The 22,671-nt window shown below is 35.7% G+C and overlaps 1 protein-coding gene across 1 annotated transcript; it reads left to right on the top strand.

The window, feature by feature from the left end:
* Window positions 1–10,562: 10,562 nt before the first annotated feature.
* On the top strand, window positions 10,563–16,351 carry LOC108914068. Its single transcript, XM_018719771.2, has 3 exons — window positions 10,563–11,059; window positions 11,141–11,450; window positions 15,920–16,351. Exons 1-2 carry the CDS (start codon window positions 11,012–11,014, stop codon window positions 11,432–11,434), a joined length of 342 nt encoding a protein of 113 aa, XP_018575287.1. The 5' UTR covers window positions 10,563–11,011; the 3' UTR covers window positions 11,435–11,450; window positions 15,920–16,351.
* Window positions 16,352–22,671: the final 6,320 nt, after the last annotated feature.

Below are 22,671 nucleotides of genomic sequence, written 5' to 3'. Positions count from 1 at the left end.
TAGTTCATTTGAAATTAATAATCCTTCTGTCTCCGTTACAAATTTTGAAAATATTGATAATAATAATGATATTACTAGTATCAGTGGTGAGAATGATCCAATTGTTTATAAATCTCTACCTTTTATACAATCACTAACTCCAAAATTAATAAATGTTTCTAAAAATTTAAATATTCGGTTTGCAAATAGAAATATCAAAACTGGTTCAGAATTATTTTCCAAAATTAAATCTTCTGTTAAAACTCTTGAAAAATCCAATGTTGTTTATAAAATTCCATGTCATAATTGTAATAAATCTTACATAGGTCAGACTTCTAGAACCCTAAAAGGGCGCATTACGTCACATAAAAGTGACTGTAGACTTAATAAAAAATCTTGTGGACTAGCTGAGCTGATTCGACAACATGAATCAGGACACCGCATGAATTATGACAATGTCACAGTTTTGGACAGTGGAGAAAATTTATTTAAAAGAACTTTTTTAAAAATGTTTCATATTAACGCGGAAAAAATAATTTAAATAAAAAATCAGACATTAATAACTTTCGCAAAATTTATACTTACATTTTAAAAATTGAGATTGAAAAAGTTCTTTACAAAATTCAATATATATATATACAGGGTATATCCCATTAACAATGGGAAAATAGATTCTTCCAAATAGAAAAATGAAGAGGATTTAAGTCCGGACTTCTGGGTGGCCAAGTAAAAATGCTTCCACGGCTTGAAGAAGTTCCACTTTATTTAAGAAGAGATATTTGGTTTATGCACTACGGAGTTCCACCGCAGTTTTCTTGGCCAGTACGTGCATACTTAGATGCAGTTTTTCCAAATCGCTGGATTGGCCATGTAATCATTTTTGCTTGGCCATCCAGAAGTCCGGACTTCAATCCTCTTGATTTTTCTATTTGGTCTCGAATGAAAGATATAGTTTACAAATAATATATTGGTTCGCGTGAAGAGTTGTGGCAAAGAATACAAATCGCTGCCAACGAAGTCAGNATTTTTTGGATGTCAAGAAGGGGTTAGTGTAAAGTTAAATTCATGTTTGTGGAGTCGCAACCCTTGTGCTTCGACCGCCATCTTGTAAAAAGGGCTGCGAATGGTTTTTATACTACTACTTACTATATCGGGCAAACTATTCGTGGCACAGAAAATTTGTAAGTACATTTTTTGTTGCAAATTAAATTCTCTACAACTTTGGTGCCATAACTTTTAGTCGTAGAACCAAAAATAACAAAGTTATTAACGAAAATATATAATTTGGGAACAAATTTTCTTTTGGTCGTTATAACATTTTTTTCTGGTCATTTTCCAAAAAAATTACATCAGAGCATTTTGATAGAGGGGTTTTCGAGGAATAATTTTCATTACAAACTTTTTCAAATTTTATTTATTTATTAAGGTTTTACAGCGATGCGAAAATTTATATGGTGGCAATAAAGATGATGATTCTCTTGATAGTCTTTGATATAAACGATTCGCCAAGTCAGTGACAAATAATGCATTTAATTTGTCTTCACCTCCCCCAACACAAGACACAGCCCGCTTGCACAGCCTCTGAGTCTATCATCAGGTCCAGTCGTGGCTCAGGAATTACAACGACCCTCAAGACTGTGTCTGGAAAAAGTATGGACAAATATTGATGCCTGTTCAAAGTTCAAAACCTCCAGCACCCCCTGAGCTTCTAAAGTTGATATTCTGCCGATGCAAAGGAAACTGTGGAACAATGTGTAGATATCAGAAGGCAGGCCTCAAATGTTCTATAGTGTGCCTGAATTGTTCTGGAGAGACATGCAGCAACATAATGGAGATATCAAAATTGATCGAGGAGAATGATTTTGAAGATTGACTGCCAACAATGACGCCACTTCATTCTCCATCCTTCCTCAACAATTCAATATTGGAAGCTCAACCAGATGCTGAGTCGCAGCCTGGCCCATCAAAGAGACTGAGGACACAGTAGATTGGGAATAATATTGCGATATTTTTAATTACACTAATTATTATGTCAGCTAGAAAAAGTCAGTGGATTCTGCCTACTAGGGATACGACGTAAAAAAAAACGCGCCACCAGACTCTACCTCGTAGGGGGTGAGGAAAAGTGTCAATAACTAATTAACAACATTGTAATGTCAATCAATAAAATGTTTCTTATAAAAATCATGGAAAGATGAGAGAAAACTATNGTGGCGTACCATTTTTTTCTTCAAAAATGTTTAGTTCAAACCTCGTACGAACGTCATTGGCAAAGATTTTAAAACATTTTTTACATCAAACAATGCTTCTTAATGATTAATAGGTGTGTACAAACTTTCATAAAAATATCTGGAGTGATAAGAAAATTATAATAAAAAAGTAAAGGCATATGGCAGAACCAAAATCAATAGGTATTAGGTTAAAAAAAAAAATGGTAATGTAAATTAAAATAAAATATATTAAACAATAATTTAGGGAAATTAATATAAAATTTGTCAGTAGAATGTTAGAAGAGTAAGTAATAGATAATAAAGTTTAAAGTGAAGTGAAGGAAAAAAAGAGAACGTTATAAGAATATAAAGGAAGGTGTAAGGACCTTAATAGTCCATTGAAAAGTTACATTTGGGGTTGCAAAAGTCAGAGCACGCAATTTTATTTTTTGGATGTCAAGAAGGGGTTAGTGTAAAGTTAAATTCATGTTTGTGGAGTCGCAACCCTTGTGCTTCGACCGCCATCTTGTAAAAAGGGCTGCGAATGGTTTTTATACTACTACTTACTATATCGGGCAAACTATTCGTGGCACAGAAAATTTGTAAGTACATTTTTTGTTGCAAATTAAATTCTCTACAACTTTGGTGCCATAACTTTTAGTCGTAGAACCAAAAATAACAAAGTTATTAACGAAAATATATAATTTGGGAACAAATTTTCTTTTGGTCGTNCAGGGTAAAAAGTTATTAACTAAATTTTCTGTAAAATTGGTCGTAAGTGGCGCCCTCTATGAGCAATGCTGAAATTACAACACGCATCTTATTCGTCGCCTAAAAAAATATAGTGTCACAAATTTTCAAGTTCCTAACCTACATATTTTCAGAATAATCGCAAAAAAAAGATTTAAAATTTTGACTTTCAACACCCTGTATTTCCGAAACTATTAACTTTCGGATAAGGCATGTTTGCGCCAATCGTCACTATTTCACGTGTAGTATCTTCAGCTTTCGACTTTCCCATTGTTAATGAATCACCCTGTATATGAAACAAAATTTCTGGTTAAATAATTGGGTAATATAGTCTTGGGAAAAAACAATAAAGGTTGAAAACTCTTTATTTCTGCTCAAATCAAGCTTTCGAGAAAATCATTCTCTTCTTCAGGAGTTCTACAATTTTTACAAAAAATTTTTTAATTAGTACTTTATAATTACAAAAAGAAGGTAACTTACGAAATGAGAGGTTCACAATGAAGATGGCCTGCTGGATGGCCTCTTTAATTCATCTTACAGGTTCTGCGCCAGTCGGAGGTTTTTATTTTAAATTCCAAGACTCGTCCTTGTAGACTGAAACGACGAATTTTCTTCACGGTATCTCTAATGACGAAAAATTTAGATACCTCGATTTCTTAATAGTTCAAAGATTAAAGATAAACTGACTAGAAGAGATAGATAGATAAGGGTTGTCGCCTTCAAGATAACGCTTTCATTTGTGCGCATACGTGCGAACATATTTTGTGGAATTGAGTAGCCGTGGCTTCCAACTAATTATTGTGAGAACCGCCCTCTCCCCATTATCTGCCTCTGCAGCCACCCTTTGTGTTAGTTTACCGCTTTCCCTTAGCCAAAGTGGTAAGTTTTTTGTAATTTTTTTAAAAATTGTTTCAAGCCACAAATTACTAATTATTTTATGAAAACTTAATATAGAAAAGCAGAAAAATTATTTTATGTAGAAATTGCACCAAAACTATACTTTACTAAAAAGTAGAAAAATTGCGAAAAATTAAATATAGAAAAATTTAGTCTTATATTTTATGAAAAATTAAATATAGAAAAAAGATTTAGTCTTACGCCTGAACCGGATAATTCGATGAGTCACTTTCCGATGCAAAATGACGTCAAACTGAACTTTAATAAAAAAAATTGTGGCAAAAATTATTTAAATTTAAATAAAATTTGAATATTTTTAATGTAGTCAATAGTAATTTTTAATTGTCAAGGAAAGACAATATAACGTTCAATTATGTCCTAAATCACTTATCATTGTAACGGATCTATTTAGTTGAAACACTGCCGCCGAGATGTTTGAATGGCGCTATGAGTACGGCGCCGAACAATTATATTTTTGAATTTGCCCTAACCACAAGACAGCCATTTTTATCGTTTCGATAGCCTGAAGGCCTTTCGCGCTCGCGAACGGATTTAAGTTTTTCGCGTGTGGCTGAAACCTTTTTTTTTCGTTGGCAAGGAAAAATCCAATGATTACCCTTAGGTAATCGTTTAAGATAGACTCCTACACGACCACGGGTACCCATATCAAACCAGCATATTTAACTGTGAATTGAATCGGTACAAACGACACGCCCTACAATGCAGAAAAATCTAGCAACTTACCCTTCGTATGCCTTGTTTTTCTGTCGTTATGTTGTCTTGTTTTGAACTTCATGCCTCTGTAGCCAAAATTCATGCCTTTCTGTCCTGGCTAGACTTTCAACTACCTATAAAATTATTGCTTTAGATTTTTAGCCATCATTTTGTTGTTAAATAATTTGTAACTTTTAATAAAGACCTTGTAGCTATTGTTTTTTCACAACTGCTAAAATAACACCCTGCATGTATAATGGTGGTTTTAAATAGAATTTTTCTTTGTTAAATAATAAACGTTTAAGTGAATTTATTTAATATACCACTAATTTTGGTAGCTGCTTTTGACTGTCTTAGAATTTAATGCTAAAATTTTTAATTATAGAATTTTTTACTATGAAAAATAATTTGCCTAATTGTAGTTTAAGATTAATGCTTTAAATACGATTTTTATTAGAAATAAGCCATTTTAATAGTTAATTATAGTTTTTAGAATACGTGGACTGTGTATTAAAACTGAAAAGCAATCTGAAATTATGAAATTCGAACTTACTTACCCCCTGTCCTCTATTTTTGCTTTGTTTTTTTGGGTTTCCATGCCTCTGTCGTCCTGTAGCCAAAATTCGTACCTTTCCAACACTGCTTCTATCCCGGCTAGACTTTCCGCTGTAAAAATTAATACTTTAGATTTTTAGCCATCATTTTGTTGTTGCTAAATAATTTGTAACTTTTTATAAAGACCCTGTAGCTATTGTTTTTTTTTCTCAACTGCTAAAATAACACCCTGTATAATGCTGGTTTTAAATAGAATTTTTCTTCGTTAAATAATAAATGTTTAAGTGAATTTGTTGTATTTAATAAGCGGTTTTACCAGCTAATTTATAGTTTTTAGGATGCTAATATGTTTTGGGGATTTTTTTTACTATGAAAAATAATTTCATCTAATTACCGTTTAAGATTATAACTGGTGTATAAAGCTACATTTTTATGTTGAAAATGTGCATATAGACTTACCTTTCTTTATCCAATAGAACACACATAAAAAGCAACGCTCACTATAATAGTCTAAGACACTTTTATTAAAAAAACGAACAGTGTAATTTTATGACGATAATAATTCTAATTAGAAAATTTATTATTAATTATTAATTAGAACCACGGCTATATTCGTGAAGAAAGCCGGCGTATAGTACAGTGTCTGCAGTTGATAATCGTGACGTCGAAACAGGCTACTTGCTTATTTTGCTGACACAGCTGTCTGAAAAACTTGCTAACTTGTTTTTTTTACCACACCTATTTACAATTTAAAAAATAAAAGAATACCATACAGCGGTCACGCGGGTTTTACCACGAACTTAAGATATAACATGGCATTATTATTATTATTAAGATATACAGATCTGCGACTGTATTGAGATTGCCAATCCGGCTCTGATAAACTGAACCTTTAAATAAATTTTAATATTTCGACAATAACAATTTTAACCAAAAAATGTTGACTTGTTTCTGTTCATTTGTATGGTCACAGTTTGTTTTATTAATTAATATCAGTCTTTTTCAAAGTGAATGTTTATAAGTTTATTATTGTTATATTCTCTCAACATGCCATCTTCATTGTGAACCTCGCATTTCTTAAGTTACCTTCTTTTTGTAATTATAATGTACTAATTAAAAAATTTTTTGTAAAAATTGTAGAACTCCTGAAGAAGAGTATGATTTTCTCGAAAGCTTGAGCAGTAATAAAGAATTTTCAACCTTTATTGTTTTTTCCCAAGACTATATTACCCAATTATTTAACCATAAATTTTGTTTCTTAACTAGCTAGTCGCTAATACTTAACAATTATACAGGGTGTTTATTAATTGAATGCCGATACATAAGGGTGTGAATCCTTGGGTCATTTTAAGAAGAAAACTTAAAATATAAAATTTACTTTTTTATTATAATTTTCTTATCACTCCAGATATTTTTATGAAATTTTGTACACACCTATTAATCATTAAGGAGTATTGTTTGATGTATAAAATGTTTTAAAATCTTTGCCAATGACGTCCGTGCGAGGTTTGAACTAAACATTTTTGAAGAAAAAAATGGTACGCCACTGCTTTTTCTAAAAACTAAAATTATTTTTAAAATCTCCATTTATTTTACAGCAAATTCGGTCCCTAGACTTACTCTCGTACGACGCACCATTTGCACGTAAAAAAATGAAAACCAAAAAAAGTTTTTTCCCCAAGTTCATTGAGACTGCTTTTGATATTTTGTTGCCATTTTGTAGACACCCACCATGCGTGGAAACACTTTTTGTGGGGCAAAAATTAATTTTCTACTTTCACAAATGACGTTCACGTAGGCATAATATTAAATGTTTGGATAGAAAAAACGGTAAGCTCATTAAATGCCCCCTTAAAGCAAATGAAATAAAAATTAGTAGGCTGGGTAAAGTGTCATAATGTATTTATTATGTATTTACAGTAGTTGTTGAAAGTGTCCTCCACCCACACGTATGCAAGCATCTACTCTTCTTCGCATAGACTGACGTACATTTTCAAAAATTCCTGGGGTGTCTCTTATGGTTTGGCAGCATACTATTATACGATTTCGTAACTCTTCTTCGGTTTGAATCGGCACTGCGTACACTAAGCTTTTCAGATGACCCCAGAAAAAGTAGTCTAAACTATTAAGGTCGGGAGATCTGGGCGGCCATGACTGCGTTCCTCCGCGGCCTATCCACCGATCGCGATAGTTGTGATTTAAAAATTCACGCACCCGTAAGCTAAAATGTGGAGGCGCACCATCGTGCATTAGCCACATCTGGTTTCTTAATAAAAGAGGAAGGTCTTCAAGCATTGGCGGCAGATCTTCTTCAAGAAAGTGTAAATACGATTGTCCATCTAATCTTCTTGGGAGAAAAAATGGGCCTATCAAATAATCGTCAATAATACCAGCCCAAACATTTATTGAAAACTGTTCTTGATGATTTGATTCAACAATTGCAAAAGGGTTTTCATCCGCCCACAAATGGTTATTATGGAAATTTCGTATTGAGTTTCGAGAAAAACTAGCTTCATCGGTAAAAAGAATGTACCTGTCAAATAACGGATTTTCCAGCAGCTTTTGAAGAAACCACTCACAGAAATTAATGCGCAACGGGAAATCTCTAGGGAGTAATGCCTGGACTCTTTCAATGTGATATGGATATAACAAATTTTCGATAAGAATTTTCCAAACAAGTACGTGTGAAACATTAAATGTTGCCGCGATTTTCCTCGTGCTAGTTTCGGGGTTCTCCTCAATTTCATGTAAAATTCCTTCTTCAAGTTCCGGTGTTCTTACTGTTTCAGGGACTCCTTTAGCACTGTGGTCTACTTTTAAATTTCCGGTTTCGTGAAGACGTCTATGAATCCCAGAAAATGTTCTCGGATCGGGTAGTACGCGATTTGGATACCGCTCTTGGTATATCCTCCTGGCTTCGTATGCATTTCCGTCGGCAACCCCATAAGTAAAATGCATGTCAGCTAATTCACCGATTGTAAAATTTACCATTTTTTATGAGATTTTACCTCCTACTCTAATAATTTTTTAATAATGAAAAATCAATGTCAACTTTATTGCGAAAAGAAGCGTAAAAAATTATGACACTTTACCCAGCCTACTAATTTTTATTTCATTTGCTTTAAGGGGGCATTTAATGAGCTTACCGTTTTTTCTATCCAAACATTTAATATTATGCCTACGTGAACGTCATTTGTGAAAGTAGAAAATTAATTTTTGCCCCACAAAAAGTGTTTCCACGCATGGTGGGTGTCTACAAAATGGCAACAAAATATCAAAAGCAGTCTCAATGAACTTGGGGAAAAAACTTTTTTGGTTTTCATTTTTTTACGTGCAAATGGTGCGTCGTACGAGAGTAAGTCTAGGGACCGAATTTGCTGTAAAATAAATGGAGATTTTAAAAATAATTTTAGTTTTTAGAAAACGCAGTGGCGTACCATTTTTTTCTTCAAAAATGTTTAGTTCAAACCTCGTACGAACGTCATTGGCAAAGATTTTAAAACATTTTTTACATCAAACAATGCTTCTTAATGATTAATAGGTGTGTACAAACTTTCATAAAAATATCTGGAGTGATAAGAAAATTATAATAAAAAAGTAAAGGCATATGGCAGAACCAAAATCAATAGGTATTAGGTTAAAAAAAAAAATGGTAATGTAAATTAAAATAAAATATATTAAACAATAATTTAGGGAAATTAATATAAAATTTGTCAGTAGAATGTTAGAAGAGTAAGTAATAGATAATAAAGTTTAAAGTGAAGTGAAGGAAAAAAAGAGAACGTTATAAGAATATAAAGGAAGGTGTAAGGACCTTAATAGTCCATTGAAAAGTTACATTTGGGGTTGCAAAAGTCAGAGCACGCAATTTTATTTTTTGGATGTCAAGAAGGGGTTAGTGTAAAGTTAAATTCATGTTTGTGGAGTCGCAACCCTTGTGCTTCGACCGCCATCTTGTAAAAAGGGCTGCGAATGGTTTTTATACTACTACTTACTATATCGGGCAAACTATTCGTGGCACAGAAAATTTGTGTACTAGGGATACGACGTAAAAAAAAACGCGCCACCAGACTCTACCTCGTAGGGGGTGAGGAAAAGTGTCAATAACTAATTAACAACATTGTAATGTCAATCAATAAAATGTTTCTTATAAAAATCATGGAAAGATGAGAGAAAACTATGCCTAATCATTCATATTAATGTATACTTACTAGTACTGGAGAATAGAGAAAAGTTTCGCATTGCTGTAAAACCCTAATAAATAAATAAAATTTGAAAAAGCTTGTAATGGAAATTATTCCTTGAAAACCCCTCTATCCAAATGCTCTGATGTAATTTCATTGTAAAATGACCAGAAAAAAAGTTATAACGACCAAAAGAAAATTTGTTCCCAAATTTTTATATATTTTCGTTAATAACTTTGTTATTTTTGGTTCTACGACTAAAAGTTACGGAACCAAAATTGTAGAGAATTTAATTTTCAACAAAAAATGTATTTACAAATTTTCTGTGCGACGAATAGTTTGTCCGATATATATAGTAAGTAGTAGTATAAAAACCATTCGCAGCCCTTTTTACAAGATGGCAGCCGATGCACAAGGGTTGCGACCCCACAAACATAGATTTAACTTTACACTAACCCCCTCTTGACATCCAAAAAATAAAATTGCGTGCTCTGACTTTTGCACGCTAAGCCCAAAAAAATGTAACATTTCAATGGACCATAAGGAATAGTGAGGATCAAGGGAAAAACAAAAGAAAAAAAAAGAAATTAGTTACAGAATAAAATAAAGAGTGAAAAGAGTCAAATTGGAGGAATTTAAAAGTTGGAAGTAAGTGGAGCAGAATAGTAAAATAAAAAGGAAATTTATATTACATACAAGTTGATGCATAAAGGGAACCTCCAAAGGAGAAAATAATGTGAAATTAGTGAATGAAAGTAAGCTTCAGGTATCCAGTTTGTTAGAATTGTGAGATAAAGAACTACTCAAGAAGAAAAAAAGGTACTTCCGTAATTAATTTGTGTTATGAAAGTCAATATCACAGTATCACAAATTAGTTACAAATTTGACAGATCTAAACATTTAAGTTATTATAGAATCAAGATAATAGATGCAATATTAAAGACCATACCTTATTAGTGCCGTATTCAAATTCATAGACAGTAAAGTTTCACTTGAAGGCAAAATTAATTTGACAGGAACTGTCAAAAGTTACATTTACAATTAGTTAACTAAGTATTAACTGGACCTTAGAATTAATTTTTGTTGTACCAATTAGTAATTGACTTCCCTTAACAAAGTGAATCGAAACATTTTAAGAACTACTGAACTTGTTCTACAGCTAACTTCTGCTTATTAATTTTTACTTAAAAGTGAGGTTATATCGTTATTGTTTCGTATCAACAAGTACATTATTTTGATTTTTTGTGTTTATGCTTTGCTTTAATTACTTTATTATGGGCGATCAAGATCAAAGACAAAAAACTCGTTCGGCAAATTATACGCACCAAGAAAAAATTTTGCTATTATATATTATGTTAGAATATAAAAGTGTTATCGAGTCTAAAAAAGTCCGATGCGGTTACCTGGAGAGATAAAGAGGAGGCATGGAAAAAAATAACTGATATTTTTAATACTCAGTCTCGTACAGGAATATTTCGACATACAGCGTCACTCAAAAAAGCTTATGAAAATATAAAGAAGTGTACAAGGAAGGATGTTGTTGATGAAAAGGCATCTCTAATTCGCACAGGTGGAGGAAGATATGAAGTCAACACTAATTCAAACCTGGATTTGGCTTTGGAAATAATAAATCAGAAAACTGTATATGGCTTGAAGAATAAGTGTAGCGATGTAGAAGAATTAGATCAAGTCGACTGTGACAATGTGCAAGAAAACGTATATATGGAAGAAATAGATGATGACACAGCCATACTTCTGCACGTTGTTGAGGTAATATACACCCTTCATATTTAAAAAGAAACGTTCGAGGAATTGTTATTGTTTATATGAGTCAAACTTATTTTATTTCAGGATGATGAGGATAATACCGAAAATAATAAAACGGACTGGGGTAACTATAAACCAGAGGATTTTAAGAAACCTTTACATCCAAAACTATTACCAAAAGCAAAAAAAATTGAATCGTCATCAAGGAAGGTGCCTTTGAATGAAACTACAGCTACTGATGATAATGTCTGGCTCATTTGGGGGCCGTCAGGAAAAATCGAAATCGGGGCCTATTTGGTTTTGTGCTGCTTATCGACTCTCCCAAGGAAAACTGTCTATCTCAAATTTGGTTATACTGAGATAATTGCATTTGAATAGTTGAGAAAATAATAATGTTCGTTATTTTTTTTATTACAAGAGCTAAATTGTTCTTTAACAAAGTAATTATTGTTTAGGTCTTAATTAATTATTGATGATCTAAATAAAATAGTTTAGGATAAGAAAAATGGATTTTGAATGAGTTACTACAGTTTTCGTGGACAAAATTTTTATTAAGAAACAACTTGCTACACTAATAAGGTACAAAAAAATTGAACATTTTCTATTTTTAGATAAAAAAATAATTGTTAATAATCAATAATGACATAAAAGGAAAATTTATTACGGTTCAGAGTCAGAGTCATCTTCTTGGTCAATATTACTTTTTCCTGGTGGTCAGTTTTACTAGAAGGCCGAAGGGAGTTGTAAAATCCATGATACATCGGTGGTATCAAATTAGTATCAAATTAGTATCAAATACAGACCCAAAAGACCGCTTAATTTTTTACCATCAATTGGCAGCAAACCTTGATACAATCTTGGAAATTGACATCTTCGCGTTTGCGTGTATTTTTTGTTTGTAAGTCTAGTTCTTTGTGATTTTCTCCAAAATTATACACAAAAAATACTTTATTGGGAGACTTTGGATTGCAGTGGATTTCTCTGATTTTGCTGTTTTTTACAGCTTATCCGGTAATATCTTTTTTCCAATTTTGTTTTTTTACCATTGGTTTAAAAGTTACAAAATCTTCTTGAGACATTTCTTTTACTTTGTACTGTGGGGCAGTAACTTTGGCCATTTTTATTAGACTAATCTACTGATCAGGACTATCAGGAGTGTATATAGCAGAGTGATGTTTCTTTTGCAACTTCAATCACAGCATGTCATTTTATTCTATGTGTGGTCAATTTCAAGAAAACGGTGTATTATTTCCAAATCCAAAATTGTATGTTGCGATTTTACTTTTATAATAAAAATCGCTGACTTCTGACTTGGGCGTTACTAACACCTTCTGCAAATCAAAGCATTTATCATTTTTCGAAAATTCTTTATCAATGTCTTTCATATTATTATAATCATCTTCCATTTTTTCTGTTCTCTTCTTGGGATCTGTATTGTTATAGGCACTACACATGGAACACTCTTTTTTTGGTTATATTAAATTTCAAATTAAGAGGTATCCCTGTATTCTCTGAGTGTTGCTACTGCATCCCATTTTTGTTGTTTTGCATATTCTAAATACATTCTGTGCATTCGTGAAATACCTACTCAAACCTTCTTCCAAGTACATTCGTTTTGAGTTTTTTCTTGTATAATGAGAAGGCATACGTGGAAAAAGTTTTATGTGTTCCATAATGTTTTTTATTAGAGCATCTGAGTTCTTATGTGGTCTAGTGTTGTGTTTCCTCTTCTGTCCCGTTCTACAGTACCACCTTCACCAATTTTTTGCAAAGCGGTGCTTACAACGGATTAAGAAATTGCAAGCGTATTTAAGAACATCGTTTAGCAAATTTGTTTCTCATTATTGTCAATGACAAACTTATAATTGCGAGAAATTCCTTCTGGATTATTTATTATGTACAGTAACCTACTTTTTTTCTCATTGTGTCACACACCTTACAAAGAAAATCCCACTGCCGAGTATGATCTCCAAGGTTCCAAAATTCGTCAAAAATGACTTCGTTTCTTCATTTATTATTTTGTTGCATTTATAGCTTCAAGTTTCCTTAGAAGGTGATTTCATTACCTTTACAAAAATAAGTTTGGTTTTACGATTTGTATGTAATAAAAATTTCATTCAAATTTTAATTTATAAATTGATTCTGTCTCATTCACGCAGCGTGCAACGCGCAAACGCGGCAGGCATGACAGAAGCTATTTACATGCTGCCATCTGGATCGACCTTGCAAGGCAAACTCTCCCATCTATTTGCAGCTCAAATTAAAGCCTATTAGTTATTTCAAGCACCATCTTTAAAATACTAAAAATATACTTTTAATATACTTACACTTGCAGTACTTATTCTGTTTTTAAATAATTTTTTTAACAGAAAAAACTCATTGCGATAGGTGACTTTGATTCGTCATTTCTCCGGCTCCAGTACAATCTACGAGTATCTATTTGCAGTTGAAATTAAAGCTCATTGCAAGCGTTATGCCGCGGTCTGTAGAAATATAAGTATACTTACTACTGCAGTACTCATGCCGTTTTCTCAGATTTTATTTACGCTATAGCTCTATAGGCTACGTTCAAACTATTATTGGTTTTAAAATTATATAAAATTATATTAATATAGGTAATAAACTTAAACCTATCGACCCAGGATACAGGAAATCAATAATAGTTTGCACATAGTCCAAGGGCTTTAAAAAAATTTAAAGCTCGGTTATTATTTATATTCTCATTTTTTCTTCCGAGCACATAACTTATACGGCTATAGGGTAAAGGGTTATTATAAGGTTAAAAGACTTACAGTTTGGGAGATATTAATTTCTCTCGTTTTTCCTCCAAGCCCACGGCTTATAGATAAAGGAGTTATTAGTTTAAAGGGCGTACGGTTTGGAATATATATTTATTTCTCTGTTTCTTTCCGGTAGGTATACTGTTTATAGGGGTATAGAAAAAAATAATAAAATTTGTGTTATTTTTTTGACCTGATAAAATAACATTTCTATAAAAGATACAATTTTCATTTTTACGTTCTTTTTTCTTTTCAATTTACGGTGGCTATATCTCAAGAATTTACAAACAATTTTCTTATACTTTTGACGCCTCGTTAGTCGTTTGGGGGCCTATCTTTCAAAATAAGTTGTTATAATAATAAACCTCGTTGTTTCGCGAGGTAATGAGTTGCAAGACAGCGAAGACTGTCGTCGTTTAACGTACAAGTCGACACATTTCGAATCCGCGTAAATTTCCTGAAGCGTTTTATACCAAAAAAGCATCTGGTTTGTAAATGGAAAATTTGTCTGCATACGTTTTAATGAAATAACGTAAAAAATGGCGAAAATAAAAAAATAAAAATGCGCTCTTCCCGCGCGAGATTCGTACCGGGTCCCGTGGATTGACAGCCGGCGTCTGGCCGCTTGAGCTATCTCAGACACGCGGTGTGTTGTTCTTTTATAGGTTATTTAACTTTCCGTATCGCCTCCAAAGTCCACAAAAATCTTGAAACGTTCAAATTCCGTTTTTCGCCGCGATATCGATCGCGAAGGATGAAAATCGATCTCAGACGTGAAAATAACGACCCCTACGACCCGGAAAACGTATTCGACGACGAAAATCCGCAAATCAATTTTCAGTATCCGACGGTGGGGGTTCCCGACATGTCGCATCTCTGTTCCGCTCGAAAAATCGCCGCACCTCGCCGAGGAGCCCCGGAAAAACGCTCGCGGCTCACGAGAAAAACCTTTGACGCCGAATATCGCCCCTTTTGCCGACTGAGTGTGGAAGCGAGAGGAGATTGCACATTTTAAAGATATAGAATTAAATAAGTCCAACACTTGTCTAATGCGATTGACGTTGTAAGCACAACTTCGTTACTAGACTCTTCAGTGCATCAGCGCTACTACGGCGACTCCTTAAACTTTACATTGGATCATAAAATGGGATCCGAATTTGTTTGCGCGTCCCATAAGGCCGCATTTATACTTCCTGGTGGTAGGCGACGGGTGTCAGGTGATAGGCGACAGGCGACGTCGCTCATATCTGTTTTGCATTGTTTTAAATGCTACCGTTTATAGTTTGGTTAGGTGGCAGAAGACAACACGGCGATGTCACCCGTATCTGTGATATGCGGCAACTGCGAGCCACATCACCCGCGACACCCGCAGTATAATCTATTTCTCCGTGGCGATTTTTGTTAAAATAAAGTCAAATGTCTCTACAGACATGTACATGAATTCAAAAAACCTTTCAGGATAGTTCCTGAGATCTCGGTAGAGATGCTGAAATTCTCCATATTGACCGCATTTACCGGGTGAACACTGTATTTTCTTCTTGTTTTTCTTCTATTTCTATCTTCGTCTTCAGTCTCTAATACTAAAAGCGCACGACTCGTTCTAAACGACATCTTAATTGAGATGGAAGAGTCTGAATTTCCTCTTTCATTCCTGCATTCAATACGTAACACCGGAGTAAACTATAAATGCATTGTCGCCCAACACCTATCGCCTATCGCCTATCGCCTGGCGCCTATCACCTGCCGACTGGAAGTATAAATGCGGCCTAAGAGTCCACTCATTGTATAAACTCCATAGTACACTTTCTACTGGCTTAGCACTGACTGTCCCGCACTCTCCTCCACACCCCAATTCCAGTACACTTCCCAAATCCCCACTACCTTCAACATACAACTAACAGGAAGGGCGCGTCACAAAGTTTACACATTGAAAACAAATATATCTGCAACATGTATAAAAGTGTGCAAATATTTTAATAACAAAAAAATATATAACAAGATTATGAATCACTGTATAGTGTATACATAGATTTTATCGTATTTTATAACTTTTTTATACAGTAATGTATCTCTTGCCTTTCAGATTACACGAGGAGTTCTGCAAGTTGATTCAACAGTGTTTAATAACAAACTTATACAACGCTGATATTATGGGAAACTGCAGATTGAAGCTTTTTTGCGAATGGAATGAAATTATTAAAAAAAAAAGTATTGATACTATTTTACCAAAAGGATGCGTCTTGAAACAAATACTATCACTACAAATGTTAAATGCAGAAGACGGCAGTTATTATAATAGATTATTAAATCCAGGAGATTTTAAAGACTGGAGATATGTAAATATGTTGTTAAATAAAATAGATAATCGGGATACATGTTTAAAATGTACTATAATGGCTTTAAATAGTTCGAATGAGGATGAAAAAGTCTCAGATTTAAATTTTGTGCCATATATGATATCTTCAATTGCAAAAGACTGCTCTGTTATGATAACATTAAGAAAAATTAAGGAAAATATTAGGTAAGGTTTTCTTTCAATTCAGTAATATTCAATCTTATTATAGTGTTACCAATAGAGTATGAGTATATGAGAACAATAATAATAATTTAATTATTAATATAGTTATGAGTGTGTATAGGAAAATGTATAAATCAAAAAAAAGGCGGGAGTGGTTTGATAAAGATTTTAAGAAGGAAATAAAGGACGTTTAAAGACGGGCATGAAGCAAAACAAACAAAAATGGATTACTTAAAATAACGAGCGTTCAAATAAAAACGTGGTCAAAGTTGGCTCTGACACATTGGACGTAGGGAGTAGCTTATAGCGACCAACTTAACCTCATTTCTCAACGAGCTGTATAGCAGCTGTCAGTTTCAATAACGTTAATGACTATATAACTTTATTTTAAAGAATAATCGTGATAACAATAACAAACAATTAAAGGAGCTGCGGAAAGTGTCCCCCTCCTTGTTATAACAATAAATTAAAGCAGCTGCTGAAAGTGCCCCCCCCCTTGTTCCAAGCACTTTTCACACCTGTTCCTCAAATAATTAAAGACATTTTCTAAGATGCTCGGGGTATTGTTAATTTCACGAATCTTGTCTATAAGTCGAGCCTGCAGATGGTTTAAATCAGGAATAGGCAGTTCAAAAATAGTGTTTTTAAGGTAAGGGCACAAAAAAATTCACACGGCGTAATATCACATGACCTCGGTGGAAATTCATGTTCAGCATTGAGACTTATTAGTCGATTTTGGAAAACTTCCCTCAACATATTCATCGTCTCGCCTGCCGTATGTGCCCTTGCGCTATCTTGTTGAAAGTAAAAGTTTGTAATTTCGTTTTCTTCCAGCTGGTTAACAAAAGGAGCGATAATTTCTTCTCTATACCTTTGCGCAGTAAGAGTACCATTAAAAAAAATAGGTCCATAAATCCTCCTTCGATTGAGAGCACACCAAACTCCAATTTTTTGAGCGTGTAGAGAGCCCTCGACAAAAAGTTATCTGGTTTTTCAGAAGACCACATTCTCATATTCTGTGAGTTTACGTAACCACTTAAATGAAACCAGGCTTTATCAGAAAAAAAGGTGATATTATGAAGTTCACCGTAGTTAGTCGTCAGTGCCGCGAAAAACAACTACTCCGAGGGCTATTTGCCCCTACCGGCATTGAATTACATTTGCGACACCCAGTGTTTCGCCCTCTAATAGCGACATTCGTGCAATAAAGTACCTGGCAAATTTTAGCAGGTCGCTTCCACCGTAGTAGCCATTTGAATGGCATAGTGGAAGTCAGCGCGATAGATGGAGCCTTTGTGCTTCGCGTACTATTCACCGTAGTTGTTTAAAAACCATTCACAAAATACAGCCCGTCGCGGAAAATCAACTTCATGAAGTTCTTGCTGACAAGTTAAACGATAGGAGAACAAACGCAAATCCTTTTTTAACACTGTGTGGCAGGTACCGACTGATACTCCCACCATTTGTGATAAAACACGTACAGAAGTTCTTGGCGCATTTTCCATTATTTGTTGGACATTTTCTTTTAATTCTTCAGTCCGCTTTTTAGGTCGGCCGCTTCCTTCTTTTCTTGTTACACTGCCCGTTTCACGAAAAACATTAACACAACGCTGAACTACACTTTGAAAAATTTTGTACTCAACAACGCCGGGAAATTGATTTTGAAATTCTATGAAACATTCCTCAATAGAATACTTCCATATTCCATCAATCTTGCGTCCATTTCTAAAATAGGACTCTATGATAAACACTTTTACACATTTACACCATTTGAAACGCTTTTTAAAACGAAAATATTCAAATTGATAGCGGCGATATAGCGCTTTGACAGATGACGTTTAAGTTCATTTGCTATACGCTACACCCTACGTCCAAATTTTCAGAACCAACTTGACCACGTTTTTATTTGAACGCTCGTTATAAAAGTAGTAAAAAACTTGTGACAAAACTCTTAGTTAGCGCACAGTACAAAATTTTAAAAATAATGAGGTTAAATAATTTTACTCACTTATAAGGATTGTAACAAATAATACAAACTTTTTTTAATAAAGGTGAATTATTTGCAAATAAAGATGAAATATTTAAAAGATGGGTATAAAGATATACAGATATTTAATAGCAAACTTATTTCGAGATCTCTAAAAATTTGAGTATATACTCGTAAAACAGTAATGTTTTATTTGCAAATGAAATCTGAGTAATGAGGCAAACAGATCAAAAACTACTAGAGGAATCGGAAAGGGAATTTCCCTCAGAAAAATGTTCCAGGGCAAAAAAGTTTAAAATATGTGTGGAAGAAAATCAAACTTTCAGCTCAAAGATATCAAAATAAGTATAACCAGGGCCGGATTAAGAAATAGTTAGCCAAAATTCCTGAGGAGCCCGTTTGTATTTTTTTTAATGTGATAGATGAGCAATTCTCTTTTGATATTTACAACACTATGCAGGTAAAGACATTATATTTACGAGTGTGCATATACTGGATGAAGTTATAACTTTAGAAGGTTCTTCGCATCATTTTGACCAAATAATAATCTTTATGAGCCAAGTATTTAAAGTCATTGGTTTTCAAGATATACGGTGTTGAAAAAATAAGAAAAATTACAATGACATTAATGAGGCGAAAATCACGAACTGGTATTCAAACCTGATGATGGGAATACTTTCTTGGACATTGAGTAGCTTGGAAATTGGCCAAGTGTATTTAGTTGCAAATGCAATTTTAAAGAAAATATATATCTTTAATATCGTTGTACAAATAAATATGAGGAATATTTAGCATTTAAATCATTGACAGAATTTTTTAAATGCTTTTAGAAACAGTGTCTCTTCGCATATTTTTCAGATAATTAAAATGTATTTCGAAAAAAATCCCATTTGTCGTATTCCAACCTTCGAGCGATCTTCAGGATTTTCGCACTCTCAGTATATTCCCAGACGTCGTCCCGTACCTGCGGATATGCCTGAGGCTATCAGATCGGAAAAGAGAAACAGTCAAATTCACCTACCTTTCCAGTCCAATCAGAAAAGCCGCCATGGTCGGAGACCCCGTCGCCGTTGACGTGCCAAACGACGGGTAATTCCACCGCGGTACATTTTTTACCATCGGACTCGATGCCATCCGAAACCGATTTCCGCGACTCCGCATCCCAGTGCGGACGTCGCCCCATAAAATGATACCGATCCCTCCGGCGATAGCGCCGCCGAGGTCTAAAGACCAATTTCACCGATGTTTCCAATGTCACCCACATCGCGGCCGATCTCACCTGGGTCTGCCATTCCTGCGCTCAGTATTTACTGCAGTGGCCCTCGCAACCTGCAGACGAACCCCGGCACGCTTCAGGACGATATTTGGAAAGTCCATCAACTTTTTTACTCATCGTTTCAATTGGTCCAAGGACGCTATCGCCAATAACTCAAGAACTTATTGAGCGATCGGTCTCAAAATTTAATGCAGCACTCCTCAAGTCGCTGGCATTACTTCCCTAAAATTTCGTCCGATTCGGATGAGCAATAACGCCGTTATACGGGGAAACGTGGATTTTACGTTTTCCGCGATTTTAGCCGTTCCGCTCATTCCATCTCGGTCGAACCCCAAAACCATAATAGAGTATCCCTATGTGGTTATCACTTTCAAATTCGAGCCGAATCGTGCGACTACTAACGGCCAGCTAATCCATAATAGGATTCTACGTTTTCCTAGCTGCCGCCGGAAGTGTCCGCGCGATCTCGGCCGAACCCTGCAACCACGGTACTACTCCATGCTGTGCATTATCATACCACTTCTGAACGAGATCCATCCAGTACCAATGACTCCACAAGCCCTTTTACGAAGACGGGAGAAATTTCACCACACTTTCCAATTTTCCCGTCTTTGGGCCAAGAAGACCGTCTTCCGAGGGTCCCACCGCTCTGGCGGTTGGATACGATGATCGGTAGCCTAAGCCGAGACCGAGGGTAGAGTTTTTTCAAAATGGGAAACAACTCCAAAATCCCCGATGCCGACATCAACTATCCGGAGAGGCCAAAGGGGAACGAGATCCGACGTCGACAACGGGAGCTTTTTGGTGGACATTTTGGCGGACGATTTAAGAGCGCTCCGCCAAAAGTATGGAGATCCGAGGACTTTACTGGAAAGCGATCGAGCGTCAACTTGTGGCGTTTGCAGTTCATTAGTGGGAGTACAAAGCGCGTAAATGAACGAACAGAGCATATTTTATATGAATATATTTCTATGATAAAAACTTGTATATGTCAAGAGAACTTATTGTCCGTAATACTGACTAATAAATCTTTTAACATATCTTCCAAAGTTTGATGTAAAAACCCTGACACCAAATCCAAGACATTTGGAGCTCACAGGCTCGCTTAACGAGATTCCGTCAAGGCTGTCTACCTTCGACGAAATACCTTACGAGGTAATATAGTGCTTAGCAACCACTACTCGCTTCACGAGATATTCCACCCGAGGTAGCCCAATATGAGGTGAAAACCCGATCTGATAGCCAGCGGCTCTATCGAGACCCCGCATCAATCGAGGTACATATTCCAGGCTCCTTTTGAGACCTGTCATACCGCCCGGGGCTGACCACCTCCGACAAAGACCCTGTCTCCAACTGTGCCGGCTCTATCACGAGACCCGTACCTCGGAACAGCGGTACACATAGGCTCCAACGAGCCCTATCAAACACATTCCTTCGAGTTATGTAAATCCGGGGCAACTTTCCTCGTCAAATCTCTAGGTCACTCGTCGAGGCAACCTTCCTCGTCATACCCCTACGAAACATTATCTTTGCGACCCACGAGTTCAAAGCTAGAGTACGCACGTCATTGTGGCGGCGTACTCGAATTTTTAATAGAAGTCGTCCTTGCTTCTCAGGGCTACCTCGAGAGACTCATATTTAGTAGAATCAGTGTTTCTACAAGACTTCAGAGCAAAAGCTCGCTCTGACATTGTCGTACGGGGTAAGATGTCTCCCTGCGACGCGAAATCAAGTGCTACGAGGATTGGTGCCCTCGAAGATATAAATAATAAATCAGATCGAGATCAGATGATCAAGACTGAGCTAGACGAGACCTCGTCCCTAGCCGGAGAGGCCAGCGGTTACAAGGACTGCCCTCACGCCTGTTAGCCGGCGAATGATCTCCCGACACTCCGGGTGAAAGAGGAAATTGGCCTCTATCTGCAACGCTATCTCGATGCTCTGTGGACAGTCTGAGGGACCGAAGGTGGTAGCTCTTGGAAGTACGCGGCACGGCGCATCCACAGCGCCGTACATGCTGAGGTCCGCTGCTACGCGAGTTACAGATACCACCTCGACCACGATGCACTCATAGAGACGAGTAGCACTCAAGAGTTACCACGAAGTGGGTCACCCACAAATACTCGGGACGAGGTTATACCTACATACCAACTGGTAGGGTCCGGGGAATCCCATGAGCCCGACCACGGTTCACGGTCCGGGCCAATTTTGGACGATCTCAGATTTCGGGTGTCCCGGAATGTGGAGCCGTTGGCACGGACGATCTAGTTCAATTAGCATTCCTACGAAATGGCACTCAGCGGGAGCAATACGCATCTCGTTCGGGTTCCATACCATGCGAAAACCCCTTAACCGACCATGTTGTAGCTGATATGGCCAGCTCATTTCATCTAAGTAATTCTGGTACTTCGCCCGTCCGCTCTCATGATTTTCCCCAAAGTTTTGATCACCGCCTAAGTGGTTCATATTTAGAAAGTCTAACCCGACATGGCGCTCTACGTGGGGCTCGAACTACGTCATCGAGATCTCCCCCACGAGCCCGTGTCCTAGACACAACGTCTGTAAGCCATATTCATCACATGCCGCAGTCACTTGATCACCTACCTCGACATGGAGCCCAACGCGGAGCTCGAACCTCCGTTCGATGTCTCCGCCGCGAGCCCATGTTGTGGACGCGGATTTCATAGACCATACTGATCATCTGTCACGACACATTCATTTTCGTTATGATGAAATAAATTGATTTAGTTATTTTATATTAACTGCATGATAAGCTTATGTAAATTAAAATTAATAATAATTAAAAAATAACTCGTTTTTCGAATACACTAAAACACGCCTTTTTCTTAGAAATATTAGGAATATAATATATATATATTAGCCCATCGAAAACGTACCGCAAGGCAATACAGGGTAGTAAAGAACTTTTCGTCAAAATCCAAAAACAGGTCAAATTTGTTTCTGAGGGGGACAACTTTTGGCTCAAAAAGCATACCAAAATCTTCAACCCCCTAAGTGGGGGTGCTATCCCCTAAATTTTTTCAAATGGGAATG

This window comes from Anoplophora glabripennis, unplaced genomic scaffold (genome assembly GCF_000390285.2).
Source record: "Anoplophora glabripennis isolate ALB-LARVAE unplaced genomic scaffold, Agla_2.0 scaffold1140, whole genome shotgun sequence".
NCBI classification, from domain to species: domain Eukaryota; kingdom Metazoa; phylum Arthropoda; class Insecta; order Coleoptera; family Cerambycidae; genus Anoplophora; species Anoplophora glabripennis.
This window is presented reverse-complemented; position numbering and strand designations above follow the sequence as displayed.

Coding starts and splice junctions, on each gene's coding strand:
- LOC108914068 (XM_018719771.2), top strand. CDS start 11,012: ATGGAAGAAATAGATGATGACACAGCCATACTTCTGCACGTTGTTGAG. Junction 11,060..11,140: donor TACTTCTGCACGTTGTTGAG/GTAATATACACC, acceptor ATTTTATTTCAG/GATGATGAGGATAATACCGA.